Consider the following 12,219-nt stretch of genomic DNA (forward strand, 5'->3'; position numbering starts at 1 on the left):
TTCTTGGTCTTTCCACAGCCAATAAGTCTAGGAACTTAGTAGTTTAATTGTAGAATTTTCACTTGGTATTTTGGCTAACCCATGCTAATGTTTCTCAAGTGTTTTAAAACTCATTTCCATCATATTTCGAGCTAATAACTTGCTGGTTCTTAGCACATCCACGCTTTTGCAAGGGGAGGTGCTGGCAAAATTCGTCCAAGACTGAAGATCTAAAGCACCTGAAGAAGACTTACCTTGAACCCATGGTATAAACTATTGAATTTCACCTTTGTAACCTCTTTAAGAGCCATTTTGAACCCTTTGATTTCAAGGGTGTCCTCTTCCTCTTTTGATCCCTTTGAGTTCACGAGATTCAATAGAGCATTGTAACACTTTGGCAGTTAGGGGCTCCCCTAAGCATCCTTCATCCCCATTGGGGTCTTGTGTGTGTGTCATCTTCTTTTTGTGGTTTACTTTCTTGGGCTAAAATTAACCTTGGAATAGTTTAATCATCTCATAACATTAAAATAGGCTGCAATTTCTTTTTATTTAAATTCACTCATGCAATCTAATTTATATTTACTTCCATTTCGTTAGAACAATCTAACTACAATCTAGAATAGTTTTCCTTTTGTTCTTAGATTATATTAATTCTAATTTCTTGTTGTAGATTAGATTATATTTCATGTTATTAGCTTAGAAGTCATTTCTGGCAAGTAGTAACAAAGCTCCATCAAACTCTTTCCTTCTCTCTTCCGTTGCAGGCTTAGCCTAATCCTTGTGTGCAATCACAAAAGAAATTTTTGGTTGAAGTACATTAGTTAGAGCCCCCCTCTTCTATGTCTTCTTATTCTGAGATTGGGGCTAACCGGTAAACATTCGACTTGTGAAGTAAGGCTTTGGGCTTGTTTCCTTAATGTTGGACCTCCTTGCGAACGGAATGACGTGTGGGCTCTTGGGATACTCAATGAAGCTAAGCTTCCCTCCATAGTATCCCCTTGCAATTTTCCTTAACCCAACGAAGATAAGGCCTAAAGAGAAAACCAACCTTAAATTGGCTTTATTTTTTTGTAATCACACATTGCATGTTGTGCACTCACACACCTAATCAATTAAACCCAAGTGAAAATCTAATCTTAACTAAAATCAACCAAGTAACCTTTGTCACGTTTCCACTTTGCAACACTTGGTATTGGACTAAGTTGCTGGAAATGGCTACCTCCAACCCCAAAACGCCGCTTTTCCGTTTCAGATCCGAATCCGCATACGAAACGCCGGAAAAACGTTTTTGTTGTCGTTTTTTTCATGGAAACGGGAAGATTTTTACCCAGCCGTTTTCGAGGCGTTTTTTCTTAAAACTTGTCGTTTTAAAAAATTTGAAAACGTTTTAGGAAAATAGTGAAATGTATTAAAAAAATTGAAAATGTTTTTGGAAAATCGAGAAACGTATTTGACGAAAAAAACGTTTTCGGCACAATGCCCACATCTGGGAACGGTTGATTTGGTTTATTTCAAGTTACAACTACGCAGTTTACACTTTACAATAACCTAAAAGTGGAGTGAACATTATTTATATAGCCGCGGAGAGTTGTATTATCGTGAAGCATTATTGTGGAAGTTGAAACATTCATAATCGCCGAGACCACTGAGACAGTTGACTTGAAACTGAAAGTTGTAACATCGTCGTCGAGCTTCGAGACTGGTTTGGGACTTTTACAGTTGTTCAACTGTTTCATCACACCCGACGCCGCTGAGAGACTGGTCATTGAACTTTTAACTTCTAAGTTTTATTGTTACAGTTTTAAAATTTAATTTTTACAGTTTTACAGTTACCGGTTGTATGCCCTACATCTATGTCATCACTCAATATTTGTTTGCAAGCTTTGTGACTCGTCAATGTGACCTTGGGAAGACTGATGTAATGGAAAATGCCATGAAAACAGAGAGGCACACTTTGAACAAATTATTGTAGTATCCTTTCTCATATAGAAAATCACCATTTCTTAGTCTGCACAAAGGATCAGAATTAAAGGAGCTGAGTGCGCTATAAAATTCTGTCGTAAATAGGGAATACTTCGTCCATGGCCATTTATAAATGCATTCGGGGAATACGGACATTTAGATGGAATGCAACAACTAAAGTTGAAACAAACCTCCAAGTACATGAATAACAATCAACATGCAAAAATAAAGATAATCACATGTATCTCCATCACTACCTCTCCCATGCATGATAAACAAGGTGCTGCTCAAACCTTTGACTCCTCCCAAGATCCCACAGTTACATTGTTGGTACAATGTTGTTGAAAAGAATGCCTCTAAAATGCAAAGTGAACTTGCATTTGTAGGCAGTAAAGAATCATAATGCCATAAAACCAATTACATAGAACCCAACACTTGATCAATGTTTAAAATCTTTATAAACTTTAGAAAATTACCCAAACCACTTAACTAACCTTTGACACCAACTAGCAAACTTGGTTGTTCACTGGGTTTGGGTTATATTTATGAGAATTGACACCCATCTTCCTCATTATAGGGTTTGTGATGTCCATGTTCACTAGGGTTCCGGTTTGTTGTTCAGTTTTACTAGGGTTTTCTTGGGATCTGAAGACTGAGATACATATTTTAATTTTTTAAAATTTTAAGTTTGTAAATTGTAACTTGTTTTGAACTTTTGAAATACATATATGATATTTGTCAATTTTCTTTTTCAGTTTCATTTACATCATCATCATCATCATTCATGGCAACTTCAAGTTCAACCATTCATGAGGCAGAGGAAGTGGAACATGAAATTGAATCAGCCCCTAAAGTTGATCCAAAGTCACCACTTTGGAAATATGTAACTATTGTTGGGAAGATCCAAGGAGGTGGATCATTGGCATGGGTTTGCAGTGAGTGTAAAAAGGAGTATAAGGGATCATACACACGGGTTAAAGCACATTTGCTTGGGTTAAAAGGCAATGGGGTTCGAATATGCAGTGGCCCACCTAAAGAGAATGGGGCAGATGGAAATAGTTTACGCAAAGCAAAACTTGCAAAATATCAGAGAGAACAAGACAAGGAAGATGCTAAAGCAAATGAGGCAAATCCTGCCTCCCATTTAAAACACCCAACAAAGTTGGGAGCATCTTCATCAAAGCCTCCACTTCATTCTCATGGAATTATTTGTTCAAAGCGGTCAAATTTGGGACCGCTTGAAAAGAGTTTTAATAATGACGCTCGAAAGATAGCAGATGTAGCTATAGCCCAATGCATTTATGCAAATGGTCTTCCCTTTAACCTTGTGCGATCTCCTTACTGGGCAAAGATGGTAAAAACAGTGAATGAAGCCCCAAGAGGGTACAAGAGCTCTAGATATGAGAAGGTACACACCACATTGTTGAGTGCTCAAAAGTTAGAATTGGAGGCTAAATTAGGCCCCATTCGTCATTCATGGTTCATTTCAGGGTTGTCCATCATTTCTGATGGATGGAAAGATCAAAGAAATAGGCTTTTGATCAATGTGATTGCTCAAAGCCCACAGGGGGCGATGTTTTTTAAGGCAGTGGATTGTGACAGGTAGATGAAAGATTCTCAATTCATTGCTAACCTCTTGATTGAAGCAACAGAATTGGTGGGGCCTAAAAATGTTGTCCAGGTAATAACTGACAATGCAACGGTGTGTAGAACAGCAGGCCTAATTATTGAAGGAAAATATCAGCACATCTTTTGGACCCCTTGTGTTGTACATTCATTGAACCTCATGTTGAGCAAGATGGCGAAGCAAATTGAGTGGATTCGAGTTATCTTTGAAGAGGCAAAAGAAACTCAAGCCTTTATCACAAACCACCACATGTCCCAAGGCATCTACAGGGAATTTGCTAAGTTGGAGCTCCTTAAGGTACCTATACTTTGAAGTTTATTAAATATTTCATAAATTCTAATTTCTGACTATAAATTCAAATATCTAAATTGGATTCTCAAATGTCATGATTCGTGAATCATAATAGTTATTCAATCAAATTATGATTTTAAATTTGTTGAAATTTGAAACATTGGCAATTTGGTACCTGCAAGTTGTTGAGACTCTATTTGCTTCTCACATCATAGTCTTAACAAGGCTTATGTAGGTGAAAGATGCATTACAATCAATGGTATGCAGTTCTCTTTGGAACCAATGGAGGCAATCCTAATATGATAAAACACAAGCAATGAAACGGTTGGTTGTTGAAAATGAATGGTGGGATAGGGTGGAGTACCTCTTGGCATTTACTAAGCCAATTGCGGATTTGCTCCATATGTTTGACACAGATATGCCTAATTTGGGAGAGGTGTATGAGGGCATTGATTCCATGATAGAGAAGATAAGGTTGGTTATAAATGCCAAGGGGAATGCCCGGATTAATTCTTTTACAGAGAAGTAAAAGATATATTGGCCAAAAGGTGGAACAAGATGACCACCCCATTGCACCTTTTAGCCTATGCAGTGAATCCAAAATAATATGTTGCAGAGTTGCTACGTGATCCAGAAAGAACCGCACCAAACAAAGACCCAGAAGTCGCAAAAGGATTTTAAAATGCTTTTAGAAAGCTTTTTGTAAATCCCGAAATTGGGCTTCGAATTTGTGCACAATTTTCTCATTTTGTGGGATCAAAGGGTTGGGGTTGTGATATTGAGTGTATGCGGGACAAGACCAGATTAAGTCCAATTGAGTGGTGGAATTTCTATGGCAGGGCACTTCCACATATCCAAAAATTGGCCATTAAGATCTTGTCACAGGTTGCTAGTTCCTCTTCAGCAGAAAGGAACTAGAGTACATACGGATTCATCCATTCAGTGAGGCGAAACAGATTGGGCTCTAAGAAGGCTGAGGAACTAGTGTATGTTCATTCAAACCTTCGCCTTCTGTCACACAAGAGAGATGAATACAAATTTGGGCCCACCAAATTATGGGATGTGGAACCAGAGTTGCCTGACTTGGATATGACATTGAATGCCATGTCTCATATGAATTTGTTTGATGCAGAGTCACCAATAGGTGGATCTTCAAGTGGACATGGCAGCAATGTTCTCAGTCCCACTTCTAGAGAGGATGCAGAACCTTCTAGTGGCATGAATGAAGACATATTTGATGATATGTAAATGTAATTTATGATGGTGTTTTAACTTTTAAACTTTTGAACAACCATATGAATTATGAATAATGATAGTAGACTGCCAATCATAGTTCATTTTGTACTTTGTACGATGTAGTAATTAGTATGCATTATTAATTTTGGTAATGATGGTGTTTGTGTAACTTGTCATGTTGATAACTTGATGATTGAAATTTGAAACAAAAACTTGATGATATGTTGAATCATGAATGTTATAATAATCGTTAATGATGATGACAATGTTTATGTTGAATTGATGATGATGAATCATGATAGATCATAGATGATAATTGATTATGTATTTTTAGTCTTTAGATCTAATCTAGATTCTAAAATATGAATGCTAATATGAAATTTTCTTTTTTAAATTTATATATACATTATGTGTCGTTTCCTGCCGTATCGTATCCAGATTTTTTGAAAATTTGTCGTATCCGTTTCAAACCCCGTATCCGTATCCGTTTCAGTGCAACTTAGGTATTGGATCATTATCTCATTGCCACTTTACATTTCAAGCTCATTTACTTTTGGAAATTTCATGTCCAAGTTCAAGTATATCTACGTACAAGCACTTCATTTCCCAAGAACTTTTACTTCAAGCATTTTACTTTCAGGTATTTTCTTTCCAAGTAATATATCTTGATTTGATCATTTGCTTTCCAAGCTATCTTAGCATTGGCCTCTATTTGGTTATATCATTTGTGAACATTTCATTCAATCGCTTATCATTGTTACATCTATTGTTTACGAATCATCATGGTCTTTATGGCGATTTACTTGTGAAATCATTTTAGATGCTTTGAACTTCTGAAGATTACATGCTACAATTCATTAATTGATGGTTGAATGTATCTTGTGTAATTTCAGTTAACTCCTAGAACTTGATTGAGTTTAACTTAGCTTAAGTCAAGCCTTAGTCTTTTTCTCTCACAGGGTCCACCCCCCTTGGCTTTGCTAGGAGTTAGCCTAGACGAAGGAGTTGAGATTTAAGTGAAAGCTACTCAACTTGAGACTTGCCCCCAAGGCCACACCAAGTCGAGTTAAATATTTTTTCCACGTTAACCTAGGTGTAAATTTAGGTGAGAATAGGTTCCTCATTGATAACATGCCTTAGATAGATGGTTCAACCAATTGAGATAACCCTTTAGGCTATGTGCCCTTCTCACCCACTCCCACCCCCCCCTATGGCTTTTAAATATGTGTGTGTGTGTGTGTGTGTGTGTGTGTCTTGAACTATATAAGATATTCCATTTTTTATGTTTTATAACATTATACTTACCCAACTTTTGTATTGGTTGAATTTGTCTGGACAAATTGTGGCGACTATCCTTTGTTAAGACAATGTGTTTCCTAAACTTATTTTGCAATGAAAAAATTTGTTCCTAAATTAATAATGTTTCTCACTTGAAGCAAAAGACACCTCTTCATGCAACGATTAAGGTGCCCACCAAATTGATGCATTGCCGCCATAACCAATGCATAATATTGTATGCCTATAGTGACAGGCCTGGTCCAGTTTCTGGTATTCAGTCTATTATTGTGTTGCTTCTCCATTCTTCTATTTTTTGTATTTTGTCAACTATGGTATTGGCCATATCCTTGTACAAATTAAATATTTGGCATGGAGCGACACACATTTGGAGGCAAATTCTAGACCACAAACTAATTAGTTAGGTATTAGGAGTTTGGGGGTCATGTCGCACACCCATAACGAGCATTTGCCGTCTTACCATTGAATCTATACAATAATACATTATATATTGAAATAAAGGCATTGAAGTATCACTCTCTCTTTTTGCAGATTTTGATGTTTTGCATTGTATCCGTAAAACTCTATCAATAACCAAGCAATATTAGGTGCTAATATTTTTACTAAAGAAACCATATAAAATGGCCAATCTACAACTAATAAAATCAAATATGCCCTGATGTCCAAAGCTTGATAATGCTTCAAAACTAAACAACGTAAGTTATAGATGCAAATAAAAAAAGTCACTTATAAGAGTAGTTGCACAATCATACCGTTCAGTGACTTGCAAATGGATACTTTTTAGAGCATCCTCAGAGATCTGCACGTCAACAAATTAAAAAAACATATAAATCGAACAAATCCATAAATTTTACAAGAAAAGCAAAAAACAGTAATTGGTACATAACTCAACCAAAGAACTATGTTTCAAAGATGGAATTGTTTTCCTTCCAAACAAGCTTCATGCTTACCTCACTACAAAAGCCGTACAAAAAGATATACATCAAATCATGCAAATTAATGTGGCACAATGAGAATAGACAAGATATGCATCCACACATAGCCTAAGAATGCCAAGATATATAGTTTACGCCAAATCTCAACAGAATATACATCTTTTGAATTTTCCATTTTTGGCTGAAATTTGAGTTGTCAACTCTTCTGTGAATGAATTAGGCCCCCCAAATAAGGAAGGGAAGGATATTGTTGACTGAGGGGAATTTTCAGGGGATAAATTTCATTCATGGGCTAATCTTCCATGCTTTTTCCCACAAAAAATTTCACAATTCCCATTTTTTCTAAAAATGATTTGCCCAAATCCAGTAAGATAAAATTATTTAACCTTAAAGATCACCAAAATTTTATAAAACCATACAAAATCCTTATAAATTTGAATGTTTCTACAAAAATATCACCAAACATCTTACAGTTTTGCATATTTAAGACTAATAAGATTCACCGAGGTTTCTATACTTAAGGGAAATGTCACTTGTAACTTATTCTATAAATTTCAAGAATCAAGCAGTTATTGCAATTCAGAAATTTCACCTCATTTACTTAAGATTTCTCAAATCTAATCCTTCTGAACTTTCATCCTTATAAATTTGAATGTTTCTACAAAAATATCACTAAACATCTTACAGTTTCTCATATTTAAGACTAATCAGATTCACTGAGGCTTCTATACTTAAGGGGAATGTCACTTCTAGTAACTTATTCTATAAATTTCAAGAATCAAGCAGTTATTGCAATCCAGAAATTTCACCTCATTTACTTAAGGTTTCTCAAATCTAATCCTTGTGAACTTTCATCATTGGGGCTTGTTGCCCCTTCAGCATAACTACCATAGAGACACACTTTGTCGAGTGCGATGTTATTGCATGTATGAGGTTCCTATTCCAACTCCTCAGATCCAGACTTGTTTCTCTCCTACACCCCATCATACACTCATGCATCAAATTCATTTTGCAATGACATATCAGTTTCTGCTCCCCAAATGTTTCATTTCATATGTGCTAGCAGACATTACCCAATGATCACTTCTTCTAGTTATTATGATTCCATGTGTTGTTTCCTAGCTTAGAATGGTGTTAATGATTTTGACTTGTTTGTAAAGTGTGCTACGACATAGATATGAACATTTATTATCGATATCTAAGTAAAATTTTGACCTTCTTGCCTCGTCTAACCATGGGGAGAATAATTGTCCTCATACAAGTGTGTCTTGAACTAGGCCACTAGGTATTACCATGTATCAAGGTAGGCAGTGTAATCATACCACCTCCATACTTATCACTTTTAGTGATTCTCTTTACATTTCCATTTCATCCATATACACTTACATCCCCTAACTTATGAACAACTTGTCAAATGTCACTATGAAAATGTGAATAAAGAAATAAAAAAATAAAGACAAAAGACAAAATGTGTACTGCTTCAGTAAAAGGTCCACCACTAAAATCCTAGAGTCGAATGCTTATCAACTAAAAAAAGGACTAAAAACTTAGTGTCAAAGTAGTAAGATGTTAAATAAAAATTCCCTCTCAAAGTTTGCAATAAATTATACAAAGGTTCCTATTCGAAAAAAGACTAATTGGAACAAAGATGTACTTAATACTTCACTTCGCGACTTTGAATGTTGTTTTAAAAGTTTACTTAGTACCTTTCCACAAATTACACCATCCTTACCTATCCTTAACCAAGAAACTTAGGAAGATACCTTATGTCCAACCCCTACGACACATGTAAAGGGGCTGAGGTTTGACCACATGGTTTGCTTAGGCAAGTTGCTAAAACTAGCTGATGTTATTTTTGCTAACCTAGATTATCTATGTTTTGGTGCCATACATCTTGTTCGAAGTTTGATTAATCATGATAGGTTGGGGTGCTACCTATCAAAGTTTGTGCACACTACCTCAAGATCCATGACACCATGGGCACCACATCATCGAGGTGTCCACTTCACTTCACAACACTGCATGGATTTTGTACTACATTTTATCATTGATCTCTAACACATACAAAGGATTTCCCCTGTTGTTCTTGAGCCCATTTCACATCTGATGCCATTTTATCTATGCATTGTCCAAATAGCGCATCACACGTGTGAAAACTAGACCCTTGTTGATGTTTGTAACATGATTCTAGAGAGTTCTCGGGTATTCCATGACATTTTTAACCAAGTAAACCTTACTAGATCTAGACTCTTCTAAAAAGGGTTGGTGCATTTATACTTTTATTTTCGACACGTGTGAAGAGTACCTATTTGTATTTATGAGGATCTAAGTTTTTGGACCACTTTTGACTCTTATTTTTTGCTTTTATTCGCCATTAGCTGTAGCACTTCACTCAAGTTCACTAGATCAAACCACTAATATACTCTCACAGGCATCAATAAGAGGAAGTTAGAAGTTAGTTAAACCACTTGTTCACATTGTTTTGTAAAAGCAAATCATATATTGATGGTTGTATATAGACACCTCCTCTCCTATAAAAAGAGGTTGTCTAGTTCATTTTCAATAACTCGCGAAGAAAAAAAAAAAAAAAAACTTGTTCTTAGTTAGAAATCCGTGCAGTCAGCCTCAGTCAACAGTCAGATTTCGGTCAAACTCGGTCAAACTTTAGATCTTTGCTTCCCTTTTTGTTCATATGTGTGGATTTCTCTTGTGTAGATGATGTTGTGTTGTTGGATGGTTGAAATGATGATGACTTCTTGTGTATTTATATTTGTCAAGTGGGTTTGACCAAGGGTCACACCCATTCATGGTGGGGCCAACCTATCAACTTGGAGCCTACATGAACTCCAAAAAAAATATATATATATATATTCTTTATAATTTTCTTGGTTGAATTGGGAGACCTCTTAGCATGAGAGAATACTTCCCAATGCCACATAAAAATCAACATTCATAGAAGGCATTTTCCCTTAACTGGTGCTCCTCCTTTAACTATATGCCACATGTCCTCTCATTTTCCCAATGCTACTTTGTGTGCTAATGTAGTCACTATTACCCACCAAAAAGTGGGCGACCCCATAGGAGAAAAATTTTCTCCTCCTTTGGACAGCCAACTAGCCAGCATCCCTACATTTGCTCAACAAATGATGATATGCCATATTCCTCTATCATTTGCACCAGTCAAACACCTCTCACCATCTGGCATTCCTCTTGAAGGAAGGTGGGTTGCCATTCGGCGGATACTTTAACCATTTTCCAATCATGTCCTTGTACTTAATGTTTTTGGGAATTATAACATGGATTAAGGGGTGATCTGGATGATTAACCGATCTTGATTATAAACTCGTTCTCTCATTTTACTAGGGAAGTTAGTTTTTGACCCTAGTCTAGTCGGACCTCCTTAGGGACCTTAGGGTTATAGGAGGGCTACTGCTTGGGAGATTTGGATTGACGTAATGTGTCCATGAGTTTTCCCATACTTACCATTTTCCACCATTCTCCAAATTTCATCTCCATTATTTGGGTTTGTGGTCATTGGTTCATTGGGGTTGGTTCTCTCTTATCCTCATCCTTAAGTCTAGATTGGAAACTTTTCCCTGCAGGTTGATGCAACTAAAAGAACGATAAAAGCATAAATTGGCCATGTTGACCACACTTGTGTCAACAGTCCAAGAAGTAGGATACAGGGCAATAGTAAAAAAAATTCAAGGATCATTGTCATCATTCAGCATCATTTTTGTCATTGTAAACCCAAATTATGTTTTTATATTGTAAACAATTCTAGTATGACTATTAAGCCATGTAATAACACCTAGGTAAGCCTATGATTCTTCTCAAAAGGTTTCATCCTAGGGAATTTTTTAACCTTCCCGAATTATGTGTGTTTATAAACACGAATAATCAGCAGAGTTTTTCTCTCATATATACCCCAAAGCTAGGGTGGAACAGATTGACAAGGTCTTAGGTGAGTCCTAGTGTTTATCAAGTCTATGTATTTTTCATACTAGATCATGTGTCTTGTCGCAAAATTGGGTAATGTCTTGAGGGTCTATGTCAAATGTGTATTTCCCCTTCTAAGGGTTGAATTAAATTGTAATATCTTGTAAAAATATTTTAGTGCATGGTTACTCATATTTAGACACCATGGCTAAAGTATTTGAAGGTGGAAAAATAATTAATCCCCTTTTAAGTCTTTTAATTAATTTTTCCTGGCAAAAATAAAATAAAAAATTAATTAGCCAGAAAATTAATTATTTGAGTCAAAAAATAATTTGAGAGAAATTAAATTCTCTCCAAGTGGAAAATCATCAAAAAAATCGTGGGTCAAAAAATAATTAAAATTTGGAGGTCCTCCGCCAAGGGAAAATGGATTTTTTAAGAGAAATTGACCCCTTGGACCTTGGTGGTTAAGTCAAAGTGGATTGTTTTGGACATTAGTCCAAAATATTATGTTTTGGATTAATAAAAAAGGGTTTCAAGAGAAATTCGAAATTTTCCTTAAAAATAAAATAATAAAATTAAATCGACAATGGAGATCAAATTACTTCAAAATTAAATTTGATGGATGAGATTATTTTGACGAGGATCAAGCCAACTTGCCGTTATTTTTCACTTGGAGGGGTTTTCTTCTCTCATTTTCTATATAAGGAAGTTATGAAGCTCCTCATTTCATCTTTGGATGATGTAACAATTATCTGATGTACTAAGCAAGGCTCTACTGGAATTTCTTTGCACTTAATAAAAACTCTTTGGGGCACTAAAATTTGGGTACCAGAAGACAAGTGATTCCCTAAGGCTTTGATCTTTGGCCTAGGGAAAAGTGTCCAAAATTTATTTGTACTTTTCTCCTAAAGTGATTTTATAAGTGGTAAAGTCAATTTAATTTAAAAGTGA

The 12,219-nt window shown here is 35.8% G+C and overlaps 1 protein-coding gene across 1 annotated transcript in view; it reads right to left on the reverse strand.

Annotated features, from left to right (window-relative positions):
* The window catches only part of LOC149200521 (uncharacterized), a 264,887-nt gene that overhangs the window by 139,136 nt on the left and 113,532 nt on the right, over positions 1-12,219 (reverse strand). Inside the window, exon 5 of the mRNA XM_089400966.1 lies at positions 7,144-7,190. Coding sequence (XP_089257092.1) covers positions 7,144-7,190 — 47 coding nt within the window. The remainder of the gene's footprint in view (positions 1-7,143; positions 7,191-12,219) is intronic.

Source organism: Pinus tabuliformis, chromosome 2_1, assembly GCF_031772625.1.
Source record: "Pinus tabuliformis cultivar Carrire ecotype Pingquan chromosome 2_1, CPIR1, whole genome shotgun sequence".
Taxonomy (NCBI): Eukaryota; Viridiplantae; Streptophyta; class Pinopsida; order Pinales; family Pinaceae; genus Pinus; species Pinus tabuliformis.